General features: G+C 45.3%; 1 protein-coding gene across 1 annotated transcript in view; it reads left to right on the forward strand.

The window, feature by feature from the left end:
- The window catches only part of CLPB (ClpB family mitochondrial disaggregase), a 129,867-nt gene that overhangs the window by 94,083 nt on the left and 20,590 nt on the right, over positions 1 to 15,194 (forward strand). The window contains exons 8-9 of the mRNA XM_067466428.1: positions 5,307 to 5,384; positions 14,049 to 14,104. Of these exons, the coding sequence (XP_067322529.1) occupies positions 5,307 to 5,384; positions 14,049 to 14,104 (134 nt within the window). The remainder of the gene's footprint in view (positions 1 to 5,306; positions 5,385 to 14,048; positions 14,105 to 15,194) is intronic.

The following is a 15,194-nucleotide window of genomic DNA, read 5'->3' on the forward strand; positions in this document are numbered from 1 at the left end:
AGAATTGGGTTGGACTGGATGGCCCAGGAGGTCTCTTCCAACTCTTTGATTCTATGATTCTATGATTCTAGGAGAAAAGCTCTCTATATTTCGTAAGGTTGCAACTATTGGGCAAGTGGGCTTATTAACAAAAGACCCTCCCCATGAATATATCGCGGAGTAGCTTATTAGCAGCAGCGTGACCCAGCACCAGTAGCCCAAAGTGACAAAAAGAGCAAAAACACACAGACCAATGTTGTATCTTCCATACAGGAGGCTTTTCCTTGTAGTAAAATAATATGGTTGCACTATTTACAAGAACTAGGTTTGTATAACACAAACAAATATATAGTTGCATTGCACGCAGCAGCCTTCACACTGGAGCTTTCTCACACGAGGCTTGTCTCACACAGTGGTTCACCTCACACTCCTCAGGACGACACTAGCTTTGGCCTACTGACTTCAGCAGGTTTCGGCATAACACAAATAAACAAATACATAGTAGCTTTACTCTTTTTAAAGTGGGTTTCCAGCCTCTGAAAACATCCAGAGCTGCAATGGAGCTTTCTCACACAAGGATTCCCTCACACAGAGGTTTACCTCACACTCCTCAGGATGACACTAGCTTTGGCCCAATGACTCCAACAGGCTTTGGCATAACACAAATAAACAAATACATAGTAGCTTTACATGCAACAGCCTTCACACTGGAGCTTTTTCACACTTGGCTTCTCTCACACAGAGGTTTACCTCACACTCCTCAGGACGACACTAGCTTTAGCCCACTGACTCCAACAGGCTTCGACATAACACAAACAAACAAATATATAGTAGCTTCACATGCAACAGCCTTCACACTGGAGCTTTCTCACACAAGGCTTCTCTCACACAGAGGTTTACCTCATACTCCTCAGGACGACACTAGCTTTGGCCTACCGACTCCCAACAGGTTTCGGCATAACACAGATAAACAGATACTTAGTACAGTGGTTCTCAACCTGGGGTCACCAGATGTTTTTGGCCTTCAACTCCCAGAAATCCTAACAGCTGGTAAACTGGCTGGGATTTCTGGGAGCTGTAGATCAAAAACATCTGGGGACCCCAGGTTGAGAACCACTGACTCAGTAGCTTTACACCCAGCAGCCTTCACACTGGAGCTTTCTCACACGAGGCTTCACTCAAACAGAGGTTTATCTCACACTCTTCAGGATGACACTAGCTTTGGCCCACTGAATAACAGGTTTCGGCATAACACAGATAAACAAATACTTAGTAGCTTTACATGCAGCAGCCTTCACACCGGAGCTTTTTCACACGAGGCTTCACTCTCACAGAGGTTCACCTCACACTCCTCAGGACGACACTAGCTTTGTTGGTAGGCTTTGGCCTCCTAACTCTTTCAGTGCTCGACTCACACTTTTGTAATCAAAAATACTTAGTTAATATTTAATATTTATTTACCTTATTTATACCCCGCCTTTCTAATATTTCTGACAGCCTCTTCTTCTGTGTTGTGTCTGCTCAAACCCACCACATTTCCCCTCTGCTTCCTTCCGCCATCACATTCTGCTTGCAACAGCTGGGCAAGGCGAGCTATGACCTTGAATGGAAAGAAATGGGTGCTGACACAACACAGAAGAAGATGTTGTCAGAAAGATTAGAAAGGCGGGGTATAAATAAGGTAAATAAATATTAAATATTAACTAGGTATTTTTGATTACAAAAATCTCCTCTCACAACAGAGGAGTGTGAGGTGAACCTCTGTGTGAGAGAAGCCTCGTGTGAGAAAGCTCCAGTGTGAAGGCTGCTGCGTGTAAAGCTACTATGTATTTGTTTATCTGTGTTATGTCGAAGCCTGTTGGAGTCAGTGGGCCAAAGCTAGTGTCGTCCTGAGGAGTGTGAGGTAAACCTCTGTGTGAGAAAGCTCCAGCGTGAAGGCTGTTGCATGTAAAGCTACTATGTATTTGTTTATGTGTGTTATGTCGAAGCCTGTTGGAGTCAGTAGGCCAAAGCTAGTGTCGTCCTGAGGAGTGTGAGGTAAACCTCTGTGTGAGAAAGCTCCAGTGTGAAGGCTGTTGCATGTAAAGCTACTATGTATTTGTTTATCTGTGTTATGTCGAAGCCTGTTGGAGTCAGTAGGCCAAAGCTAGTGTCGTCCTGAGGAGTGTGAGGTAAACCTCTGTGTGAGAAAGCTGCAGTGTGAAGGCTGTTGCATGTAAAGCTACTATGTATTTGTTTATCTGTGTTATGTCGAAGCCTGTTGGAGTCAGTAGGCCAAAGCTAGTGTTGTCCTGAGGAGTGTGAGATAAACCTCCGTGTGAGAAAGCTCCAGTGTGGAGCTGTTGCGTGTAAAGCTACTATGTATTTGTTTATCTGTGTTATGCCGAAGCCTGTTGGAGTCAGTAGGCCAAAGCTAGTGTCGTCCTGAGGAGTGTGAGGTAAACCTCTGTGTGAGAAAGCTCCAGTGTGAAGGCTGTTGCATGTAAAGCTACTATGTATTTGTTTATCTGTGTTATGTCGAAGCCTGTTGGAGTCAGTAGGCCAAAGCTAGTGTCGTCCTGAGGAGTGTGAGGTAAACCTCTGTGTGAGAAAGCTCCAGTGTGAAGGCTGTTGCGTGTAAAGCTACTATGTATTTGTTTATCTGTGTTATATCGAAGCCTGTTGGAGTCAGTAGGCCAAAGCTAGTGTCGTCCTGAGGAGTGTGAGGTAAACCTCTGTGTGAGAAAGCTCCAGTGTGAAGGCTGTTGCATGTAAAGCTACTATGTATTTGCAACAGCCTTCACACTGGAGCTTTCTCACACAGAGGTTTACCTCACACTCCTCAGGACGACACTAGCTTTGGCCTACTGACTCCAACAGGCTTCGACATAACACAGATAAACAAATACATAGTAGCTTTACACGCAGCAGCCTTCACACTGGAGCTTTCTCACACGAGGCTTCTCTCACACAGAGGTTCACCTCACACTCCTCTGTTGTGAGAGGAGATTTTTGTGTTATGTCGAAGCCTGTTGGAGTCAGTAGGCCAAGCTAGTGTCGTCCTGAGGAGTGTGAGGTAAACCTCTGTGTGAGAAAGCTCCAGTGTGAAGGCTGTTGCGTGTAAAACTACTATGTATTTGTTTATCTGTGTAATGTCGAAGCCTGTTGGAGTCAGTAGGCCAAAGCTACTGTCGTCCTGAGGAGTGTGAGGTAAACCTCTGTGTGAGAAAGCTCCAGTGTGAAGGCTGTTGCATGTAAAGCTACTATGTATTTGTTTATCTGTGTTATGTCGAAGCCTGTTGGAGTCAGTAGGCCAAAGCTAGTGTCGTCCTGAGGAGTGTGAGGTAAACCTCTGTGTGAGAAAGCTCCAGTGTGAAGGCTGTTGCGTGTAAAGCTACTATGTATTTGTTTATTTGTGTTATGTCGAAGCCTGTTGGAGTCAGTAGGCCAAAGCTAGTGTCGTCCTGAGGAGTGTGAGGTAAACCTCTGTGTGAGAAAGCTCCAGTGTGAAGGCTGCTGCGTGTAAAGCTACTATGTATTTGTTTATCTGTGTTATGTCGAAGCCTGTTGGAGTCAGTAGGCCAAGCTAGTGTCGTCCTGAGGAGTGTGAGGTAAACCTCTGTGTGAGAAAACTCCGGTGTGAAGGCTGTTGCATGTAAAGCTACTATGTATTTGTTTATCTGTGTTATGTCGAAGCCTGTTGGAGTCAGTAGGCCAAAGCTAGTGTCGTCCTGAGGAGTGTGAGGTAAACCTCTGTGTGAGAAAGCTCCAGTGTGAAGGCTGTTGCATGTAAAGCTACTATGTATTTGTTTATCTGTGTTATGTCGAAACCTGTTGGAGTCAGTAGGCCAAGCTAGTGTCGTCCTGAGGAGTGTGAGGTAAACCTCTGTGTGAGAAAACTCCGGTGTGAAGGCTGTTGCATGTAAAGCTACTATGTATTTGTTTATCTGTGTTATGTCGAAGCCTGTTGGAGTCAGTAGGCCAAAGCTAGTGTCGTCCTGAGGACTTTTTGGACCCCTCCCTTGCATTTCCACATTCCCCCAACTGGACCCCCCCTTTGGCCGAGGGGACGAAGCCCCGGTCCCTTTCCGGCGCTGGCCGCTGCTCGGTCTCCCTTCCTGGTGTCCGCCTTCCTCCCTTTTTCGGTTTCCCTGGCAACCCTGAGTGCACATCCTGGAAAACTTTATCCGCGATCCGCTCCGGGCCGCCTTCTCACACAGAGGTTTACCTCACACTCCTCAGGACGACACTAGCTTTGGCCTACTGACTCCAACAGGCTTCGACATAACACAGATAAACAAATACATAGTAGCTTTACATGCAACAGCCTTCACACTGGAGCTTTCTCACACAGAGGTTTACCTCACACTCCTCAGGACGACACTAGCTTTGGCCTACTGACTCCAACAGGCTTCGACATAACACAGATAAACAAATACATAGTAGCTTTACACGCAACATCCTTCACACTGGAGCTTTCTCACACAGAGGTTTACCTCACACTCCTCAGGACGACACTAGCTTGGCCTACTGACTCCAACAGGCTTCGACATAACACAAAAATCTCCGCTCACAACAGAGGAGTGTGAGGTGAACCTCTGTGTGAGAGAAGCCTCGTGTGAGAAAGCTCCAGTGTGAAGGCTGCTGCGTGTAAAGCTACTATGTATTTGTTTATGTGTGTTATGTCGAAGCCTGTTGGAGTCAGTAGGCCAAAGCTAGTGTCGTCCTGAGGAGTGTGAGGTAAACCTCTGTGTGAGAAAGCTCCAGTGTGAAGGCTGTTGCATGTAAAGCTACTATGTATTTGTTTATCTGTGTTATGTCGAAGCCTGTTGGAGTCAGTAGGCCAAAGCTAGTGTCGTCCTGAGGACTTTTTGGACCCCTCCCTTGCATTTCCACATTTCTCCTCCTGGCCGAAGGGACGAAGCCCCGGTCCCTTTCCGGCGCTGCCCGCTGCTCGGTCTCCTTTCCCGGTGTCCGCCTTCCACCCTTTTTCGGTTTCCCTGGCAACCCTGAGTGCACATCCTGGAAAACTTTATCCGCGATCTGCTCCGGGCCGCCTTCCAGATCCATGCTAACCCGATTAGGCCCCTCCTGAGGCCGGGCTGCCTAATCGAATCAGGGGGCTCTAATGGTCGCCAGGCCTGGGAGTGGGCAGGCAGCGGGGAAACAGAGTGTATACTTAGTGATAATTATACTGGCTGTTGTGGCATTGATTTATATGCCTTTCCTGCCCCCCCCCCCCACCTTTTTCTTTTTTATTTCCCTCCTCCTCCTCCTCCTCCTCTTCTCCTCTGCACAGATATATAACCCTTTTCCTTTGTTGTTGTTTTGTTCTGTTTCGATTGCAGCCATCCGGAGGAAAGAAAACGGGTGGTACGACGAAGAGCATCCGCTGGTCTTCCTCTTCTTGGGATCGTCGGGAATCGGTAATGTTGGCATCACCCTCTTCAGTGAAGGGAGGGTCAATAGAGCTGGAAGAGACCCCCCAGGGCCATCCAGTACAATGTCCTGCCATGCAGGAAAAGCACAGTCAAACCCATCCTTGCAGACGGTCATCCAGCTTTTATTATTATTATTATTATTATTATTATTATTATTAGGGTCAAAAAGGTGGAAGAGACCCCCAGGGCCATCCAGTACAATGTCCTGCCATGCAGGAAAAGCACAGTCAAACCCATCCTTGCAGACGGTCATCCAGCTTTTATTATTATTATTATTATTATTATTATTATTATTAGGGTCAAAAAGGTGGAAGAGACCCCCAGGGCCATCCAGTACAATGTCCTGCCATGCAGGAAAAGCACAGTCAAACCCATCCTTGCAGACGGTCATCCAGCTTTCCAGTACAATGTCCTTCCATGCAGGAAAAGCACAGTCAAAGCCATCCTTGCAGATAGTCATCCAGCTTTTATTATTATTATTATTATTATTATTATTATTATTATTATTAGGGTCAAAAAGGTGGAAGAGACCCCCCAGGGCCATCCAGTACAATGTCCTGCCATGCAGGAAAAGCACAGTCAAAGCCATCCTTGCAGATGGTCATCCAGCTTTTATTATTATTATTATTATTATTATTATTAGGATCAAAAAGGTGGAAGAGACCCCCAGGGCCATCCAGTCCAATGTCCTGCCATGCAGGAAAAGCACAGTCAAACCCATCCTTGCAGACAGTCATCCAGCTTTATTATTATTATTATTATTATTATTATTAGGGTCAAAAAGGTGGAAGAGACCCCCAGGGCCATCCAGTACAATGTCCTGCCATGCAGGAAAAGCACAGTCAAACCCATCCTTGCAGACAGTCATCCAGCTTTATTATTATTATTATTATTATTATTATTATTATTAGGGTCAAAAAGGTGGAAGAGACCCCCAGGGCCATCCAGTACAATGTCCTGCCATGCAGGAAAAGCACAGTCAAACCCATCCTTACAGACGGTCATCCAGCTTTTATTATGATTATGATGATGATGATGATTATTATTATTATTACTATTATTATTATTATTATTTCAGTGAAGACAGGTCAAGAGAGGTGGAAGAGACCCCCCAGGGCCATCCAGTACAATGTCCTGCCATGCAGGAAAAGCACAGTCAAACCCATCCTTGCAGACGGTCATCCAGCTTTTATTATTATTATTATTATTATTATTATTATTATTATTATTATTATTTATACCCCGCCACCATCTCCCCCAACGGGGACTCTGAGCGGCTTACATGGGACCAAGTCCGGACAACAAATTACAATACAAAAATACAGATTACCGCAAAATAAACAACATAACAATAAAGTAAAAAACATCAAAGCATATGAACAATATACACAAAACATAAAAACCAAACATAATGACAGAGAGCAGGCCGCATGTACATAAAATGATTTAAAAACTCAGGGTGAGATAAAGGGGCAGAACTGTTTGTAAGGGAGAACTCAGAGAGAGACAGCGAAATAAATATATACAATCTTCCTCACGAGAGGGAGATGCCACTGGACTGCCAGGCAGAGGCATATCCCTCTGTTGAGCAGCTCTTAGATGGAATTATTTCTCCTGCAATGTGAATCTCTTACACTATGTAACACAATTTTTGTTCCTGGGTTATAAATGCCATTTCCTAAATGGCTCTATCATAAAATAATAATAAGGTGGTCCCAGTGGTGATTGGCATACTGGGTGCAGTGCCTAAAGACCTTGGCCTGTACTTAAAAACAATTGGCGCTGACAAGATTACCATCTGCCAGTTGCAAAAGGCCACCTTACTGGGATCTGCACACATTATTCGCCAATATATCACACAGTCCTAGACACTTTATTTTTATTTTCGAACATTTTTACCCCGCCCTTCTCAACCCCTGGGGGGACTCAGGGCGGCTTACAATTGGCAATAATTCAATGCCACATCATAAAACACAGAATAACAAATATAACAATTAAATATGAACATTAATAAATAAAGATTAAAACAGCATACTTACACTCTGATTAGCTATTGCCCATCTGGTGGCTGTTTAGCTAGCCATCTACTAATGATTACTCCGCTCAACTTATCCAAATCTTCTTCCATGCCATAGTTAACATTATCAATTGTCCTTTAACCTGATTGCCCGAAGGCATGTTCCCACAGCCACGTTTTAACCTTTTTTCTAAAGGTGAGGAGGGATGACAATGACCTAATTTCCCCAGGGAGCAAATTCCACAGGCGGGGGGCCACCATTGAGAAGGCCCTGTCCGAGAAGACACTTGGGAAGCGTCTGACTTGTGATCCAATATAATAACAACAACAACAACAGACGAAGAAGAAGAAGACAACGACGACCAGACTTATCTTGTTGTGTTTCTAATAATAATAACAACAACAACAACAACAGACGAAGAAGAAGACGACGACTGGACTCATCTTGTTGTGTTTCTAATAATAATAATGATAATGGTAATAATAATAATAAAAGAATAAGAAGACCTACAAGCCACTCTAAACACCTTTGCAGAAGCATACAAGAACTTGGCCTGTCACTGAACATGGAGAAAACCAAAGTGCTCTTCCAGCAGTCACCAGCCAATCCCTCTCCAGTGTCAGAAATACAGCTTTATGGTGTAATGTTAGAAAATGTTGACCCTTTCCACTCCCTTGGCAGCCACCTCTCCACAAAAGTCATCATTGACACTGAAATCCAACATCGCCTGAGCCCTGCAAGTACAGCATTTCCCCAAATGAAGCAGAGAGTGTTTGAGGACCGGGACATCCATAGGGATACCAAGGGGCTTGTCTATAAAGCTATTCCCCTCCCAACCCTGCTCTACACCTGCGAGACGTGGACTGTGTACAGACGTCACATGCAACTCCTGGACGATTCCATCAGCGCTGCCTCCAGAAAATCCTGCAAATCTCTTGGGAAGACAGGCAGACAAATGTCAGTGTGCTGGAAGAAGCAAAGACCACCAGCATTGAAGTAATAGTCCTCCGCCATCAACTCCGCTGGACTGACTACATTGTCTGAATGTCCAAAGATCACCGTCTCCCAAAGCAGTGATTCTACTCCAAACTCAAGAACAGGAAACGTAACATTGGTGGATAGGAAAGTAGATTGAAAGATGGGCTCAAAGCCAACCTTTAAAATGGTGGTATAGACACCGAGAATTGGGAAGTCCTGGCCCTTAAGCGCTTTAACTGGAGGTAAGCTGTGACCAGCAGTGCTGTGGAATTCGAAGAGGCACGAATGGAGGGAGAAAGGGAGAAACATACCACTGCACTTAAACACGATTGGCGCTGACAAGATTACCATCTTCACCGGGGCAAGAAAACGTAATCAAAGCCCTCCTGACAAAGAGCCATCCAGCCACAGATATAGATTGATAGATATGATTCGCAGACACACATATATATGGATATGACAGATGCAGTATCATAGATTTCAAAGGGACCTCTAAAGAAGGGCAATTATATGTTGCATGTTCCAGAGTACGCAAACCAGACAATCTCCACATCAACACTGACAAAGGAACACCAAGAATTACTGTTTACACACAAGCATAAAGATGTTACTTATATTAGAAATCAACACCTTCTCATTATTTTCCAGATCACCAGACTGGGCCACGGAAACGCGTGGCAGGGGATGGCTAGTACTAAATAAATAACAACATTCAAAATTTATTGTTATTGTTATTCTTGAACTCCAGACAAGAAACAATCAGGGACAGCTAATCACCTCTCAACAAAGGATTCCCCCAGGTAGTAACAACGCCACACCTTGATAACTGCTAGGCCATTAAATGCTAATCAAGGTGGCCAATTGCAACATTCACTGCCAATTGCAAACTTAGGCCCTCCAGGTGTTTTGGACTTTAACTCAGCAGCACCCCTTTTGTCCTTAGTATAGGGGTGCTGCCGAAACCATTTGCCCCGGTTTCTCCTAAATGCCATGCCTTTGACTAGATAAACACGCTATTCTTTGTTGGCTGGATTGATATGCAGTGTCTATCACAGAATCCTAGACAGGGAGGGAGGCATTCAATAATTCAACAGAACTATTGCGGAGAAAATCTATATTCTCGTGATATCAAGCATTGAGTCAGCCAGAGAACTCATCTCTTGCAAGGGGTGTTTTGGCAGGAAATGGGTCCTTTGAGGTCCTCCCCAAGGTGAGAGGTCACTCCAGGTCACGCCGGGGTAAAGTTAGGAAGGCCCCGAATGAGGTCCAGCTGCCTGACCTTTTCCACTTTCTTCCCTGCCTTGTTCTCAGTTGAAATTTGGAAAATAATTATTTGTCCCATTTTTCTTTGCAAAGACTGCATGGCTTTATTATAACTTACTTTAATTGGCAGGGTTTTTATTGTAATAGCTGCCTTCAATCCCTATATCGGGAGAATATAGGCAGGGTAAAAGTGGAGTAAATAAAACTAAGCTTAGTAGCTGAGAGGGAAAAGGATGGGGCCTGAGGCTGTTAGGAATTGTGGGAGTTGAAGTCCAAAAGACCTGGAGGGCCCAAGTTTGCCCGTGCCTGTTATATACTCTTCGGCTACAGACTGCATAGTCTGGACTCATGAATCCCTTTGAGGTGCAGCATAGATAGCTAGTAGGCCTGGGTAACAACGCAAAAATTTGTTTCTAAAATCGATTTGTATTTGAGGGGTTTTTTTGTTTCAATATTTAAAATAATTACAAAATTTTCCTTTTAAAAAGTTCGATATTTACGAAATTTCGTAAATGGTAAAAAATTAACGAATCGATTTCCGAAACAATAACGAATCGATTCATTAATGGCGGACGCGACCGCGAAATACGCTAAAAAACCTCCAAAACCTTCTGAAGCTTCCCTCTCCCTCTGTTCTTGACTGTTGGTGTGATATTATAATTTTTTTCACTAATTAAACCATAAAACTGGCCCAGACATGCGGAAATAATAACGAAACGACCTCAGAACAATAACAAAACGAATACAATAACGAAATACGAAGCATTTACAAAACGTGTTTAAAAATTCGTTTTTTTTTAATGATTGCTCCAGAATGGTTCGTTATCGTTTTGTAATTGGAAAAATTAACGAATTATTAACAAATTACGAATTAATGAAACGAAACTGCCCAGGCCTAATAGCTAGGTATGTTTACCTTAGAGACGAGAAGGGTGTGAGAAGGGGACATGAGAGCCATGTTTACATATTCGGAAGGAGGTCCCATTGAAGGAAGGAATGGGCTTGCTTTCTGCTGCTCTGGGGACTAAGACTCAATTTAGACATGGGTTCCAATTGCAAGCTTGTTTTCCGCTGCCCTGGAGACTAGGATGTGGAACAATGGCTTCAAACTACAGGAAAGGAGATTCCATCTGAACATTAGGAAGAACTTCCTCTCTGTGTGAGAGAGCTATTCAGCAGTGGAACTCTCCCGGTTGGCGGGAACGAGAGGCAGCGCCTTCTCAGCGGTGGCCCCGTGGCTATGGAACGCCCTCCCTAGAGACATTTGATCGGCCCCTCCCTCCTGACATTTCGAAAGACAGTTAAGACCTGGTTGTTCGAGTATGCAGTATAACTGATTAATTAAGACTCATGGAACGACAGGACGATGCGATGGGAAATGACTTTAATGATGAGATGCTAAGAACTGTATTTTACTACTTTAATTGGTTATTGTTTTTATATGGTTTATACTATATGCAATTGTTTTTGACTGTATTTTATCTTGTCGGGCATTGATTGCCAAATCTAAACTGCCTCGAGTCGCCTCCGGGCTGAAAGGGGCGATATACAAGCATAGTAAATAAATAGTAAATAAATAAATTTACTGTGTCAGAGTTTGGTGGAGTTGCCTTTGTTCTCTGGAGGGTTTTAAGCAGAGGCCGGATGACCATCTGTCGGGAGGGCTTGAATCATGTCCTCCAGCCTGGCAGAAAGAAGGAGCATAGTGTCTAGATCTAAGGAAGTAATGCTACCCCTCTATTCTGCTTTGGTTAGACCACATCTGGAATACTGTGTCCAATTCTGGGCACCACAATTCAAGAGAGATATTGACAAGCTGGAATGAGTCCAGAGAAGGGCGACTAAAATGATCAAGGGTCTGGAGAACAAGCCCTATGAGGAGCGGCTTAGGGAACTGGGCATGTTTAGCCTGAAGAAGAGAAGGCTGAGAGGAAACATGATAGCCATGTATAAATATGTGAGAGGAAGCCACAGGGAGGAGGGAGCAAGCTTGTTTTCTACTTCCTTGGAGACTAGGACGCGGAACAATGGCTTCAAACTACAAGAGAGGAGATTCCATCTGAACATGAGGAAGAACTTCCTGACTGTGAGAGCCGTTCAGCAGTGGAACTCTCTGCCCCGGAGTGTGGTGGAGGCTCCTTCGTTGGAAGCTTTTAAGCAGAGGCTGGATGGCCATTTGTCAGGGGTGATTTGAATGCAATATTCCTGCTTCTTGGCAGAATGGGGTTGGACTGCATGGCCCATGAGGTCTCTTCCAACTCTTTGATTCTATGATTCTAAGGGGGATTGGACTGGATGGCCATTGGGGTCTCTTCCAACTCTGTGATTCTACTTCCCAGCATCCCCAATCCATCATACCCAAGAGTGAGGAATTCTCAGAGTTGTTTCCCACCAGCCTCCAAGGGCTTCCTCCATAGATTTAACCCAAAGCACCTTCATTTCATTGAATCGGTCCGACTAAGAAAACCTAAAGTGTGAAGCTCCTGTCTACCACAAAGATTGTGAAAAATCCCAGCTTTTGACACTGGATATTTCATCTTGGTAGTTTTTCAAACTCTTGTCCAAAGTATTCAGAGAGGCTCGTCTCTCTTTTGCCAAGTGACCTATATCTTATTGTCAAAGGCTTTTATGGCCGGAATCACTGGGTTGTTGTAGGGTTTTTTTCGGGCTGTATGGCCATGTTTTAGAGGCATTCTCTCCTGATGTTTCGCCTGCATCTAGGAAAAGTGTTCTTGCCATGCATCAAGGGAACTGCTGACCGCAGAGGGAAGCTGATGAGGAAACACAACATACAAACTATCTCCAGACCCACCAAGAAAATCCAACAAATGCTCCGTTCAGCAAAGGACAAGAGGGATCCTCTCACCTCTGCAGGAGTCTCCCGTGTACTATGTAGCTGTGGACAAGTCTACAGAGGGACCAAACTACAAGAGAGGAGATTCCATCTGAATATGAGGAAGAACTTCCTGACTGTGAGAGCCGTTCAGCAGTGGAACTCTCTGCCCCGGAGTGTGGTGGAGGCTCCTTCTTTGGAAGCTTTTAAACAGAGGCTGGATGGCCATCTGTCAGGGGTGATTTGAATGCAATATTCCTGCTTCTTGGCAGAATGGGGTTGGACTGGATGGCCCATGAGGTCTCTTCCAACTCTTTGATTCTATGATTCTATGATTCTACCACCAAACGCAGCAGAAGCATTGCCCAGACACGAATCAAGGAACACAAAAGGCACTGCAGACTACTTCAACCAGAGAAGTCAGCCATAGCAGAGCACCCGAGGAACCAACCTGGACACAGCATGTTATTTGAGAACACAGAAATGCTGGACCACTCTCACAACCACCATGTCAGAGTACACAGAGAAGCCATTGAAATCCACATGTGGACAATTTCAACAGAAAGGAGGAAACCATGAAAATGAACAAAATCTGGCTACCAGTATTAAAAAAAACCTCTAAAATTACAACAGCAAAACAACAGAGAGGAAACAATCAGGGACAGCTAATCACCTCTCAACAAAAGATTGCCCCAGGCACTGCCAGGCCATCAAATGCGAATCAAGGTGGTCAGTTGAAACATTGGAGCCCCTGGTGGCGCAGTGGGTTAAAGCCCTGTGCCGGCAGGACTGAAGACCGACAGGTTGCAGGTTCAAATCCAGGGAGAAGCGGATGAGCTCCTTCAATCAGCTCCAGCTCCTCATACGGGGACATGAGAGAAGCCTCCCATAAGGGTGATAAAACATCAAAATAATCCGGGTGTTGCCTGGGCAATGTCCTTGCAGACAGCCAATTCTCTCACAACAGGAGCGACTTGCAGTTTCTCAGGTCGCTCCTGACACGGCAAAACAAACAAAGTTGAAACATTCCCACCTAGCTCCAACAGACAAGAGTCCTTTGGCCCACCCTGATCATTCCACAGATATATATAAACCCTATTGTCCTAGTTCCAACAGACCTCACTACCTGTGAGGATGCTTGCCATAGATGCAGGCAAAACGTCAGGAGAGAATACCTCTAGAGCAGGGATAAGCAAACTTGGGCCCTCTGGGTGTTTTGGACTTCAACTCCCACAATTCCTAACAGCCTACCGGCTGTTAGGAATTGTGGGAGTTGAAGTCCAAAACACCCGGAGGGCCCAAGTTTGCTTATCCCTGCTCTAGAACATGGCCATATAGCCCAAAAAAACCTACAACGACCCACATCTTGCCAAGACCTTCTGCTCTTTCCCAGAATTGGCAATGGAAAATTAGGTCTTTTGGGCCAGGAGTATTACTCCCAGCATCTGGTAGTAGTGACTCTATTACTTCCCATTCTCCCTACTACTGGCCATGTCTTCTTGCTGCTCACTCCCAACCATCACAATCAATATCGTAACCCCTGTGTTTCTTTTCCAGGCAAAACGGAGCTGGCCAAGCAGACGGCCAAGTACCTGCACAAAGATGTGAAGAAGGTGAGTCCCCTTCTCTTGTCTCCCTGAATGGAAGGATCCTGGGATGTGCAGTTTAGGACATTCTGGAATCCAACTCCAGGATTCCATGGGCCCATCTTCTCCAAATGTTGGTCTTCCAGGCATGGTCCAACTTCAGCTCCCAGGGATGTTGTCGTCTTTGGAGCTGTGCAAGATCCCTCTTCCGTTGACAGGCCTCCAGCTTTGCTCCTATGCAATGTTTACTTTTGATCACTGGCTCCTCGTCAAACGATTCAAGCTGCCAAGGACAAACGGGCAGCGCTAATTCGATGGCAGGCACCAACCGAGCAGATAATTATTAGTCCCTGATCAGTTTGGTTGCTATTTAGTTAATTAATGCATCAAAAGGGGAGGGAGCGCAGAACAGGCGAGGAAATTATTGGGGGAAGATGGAAGACGAAGGGAAGGAAATGATGCATTTGGCAAGTGAAAGGAGGACTTGTCCCAAAGTGGTCAAAAAGTATGTATTCCGTGCCAGCGGAAAGGTTTGTCCTCAAACACCTTCCTCGGGTTTTCTTTTTACCGGACGAAGGTCTCAGAATGATAGAATCCTAGAGTTGGAAGAGACCCCCAGGGCCATCCAGTCCAATCCATCTGGAGCGATCAAGGGCCAGGACTTCCCAGTTCTCAGTGTCTATGGCAGAGTTTTTAAGGTTTTCTTTGAGCCCATCTTTCAGTCTCTTTTCCTGCCCACCAACATTCCATTTTCTGTTCCTGAGTTCAGGGTGGAGCAACTGCTTTGGGAGACGGTGGTCGGGCATCTGGACAACGTGGCCAGTCCAGCGGAGTTGATGGTGGAGGACCATCGCTTCAATGCTGGTGGTCTTTGCTTCTTCCAGCACACTGACATTTGTCCGCTTGTCTTCCCAAGAGATTTGCAGGATTTTCCGGAGGCAGCACTGATGGAATCGTTCCAGGAGTTGCATGTGACGTCCGTAGACAGTCCATGTTTCACAGGCATATAGCAGGGTTGGGAGGACAATGGCTTTATAGACAAGCCCCTTGGTCTCCCTACAGATGTCCCAGTCCTCAAACACTCTCTGCTTCATTCGGGAAAATGCTGCACTCACAG

This window comes from Anolis sagrei, chromosome 3 (genome assembly GCF_037176765.1).
Source record: "Anolis sagrei isolate rAnoSag1 chromosome 3, rAnoSag1.mat, whole genome shotgun sequence".
In the NCBI taxonomy this organism is placed as follows: Eukaryota; Metazoa; Chordata; class Lepidosauria; order Squamata; family Dactyloidae; genus Anolis; species Anolis sagrei.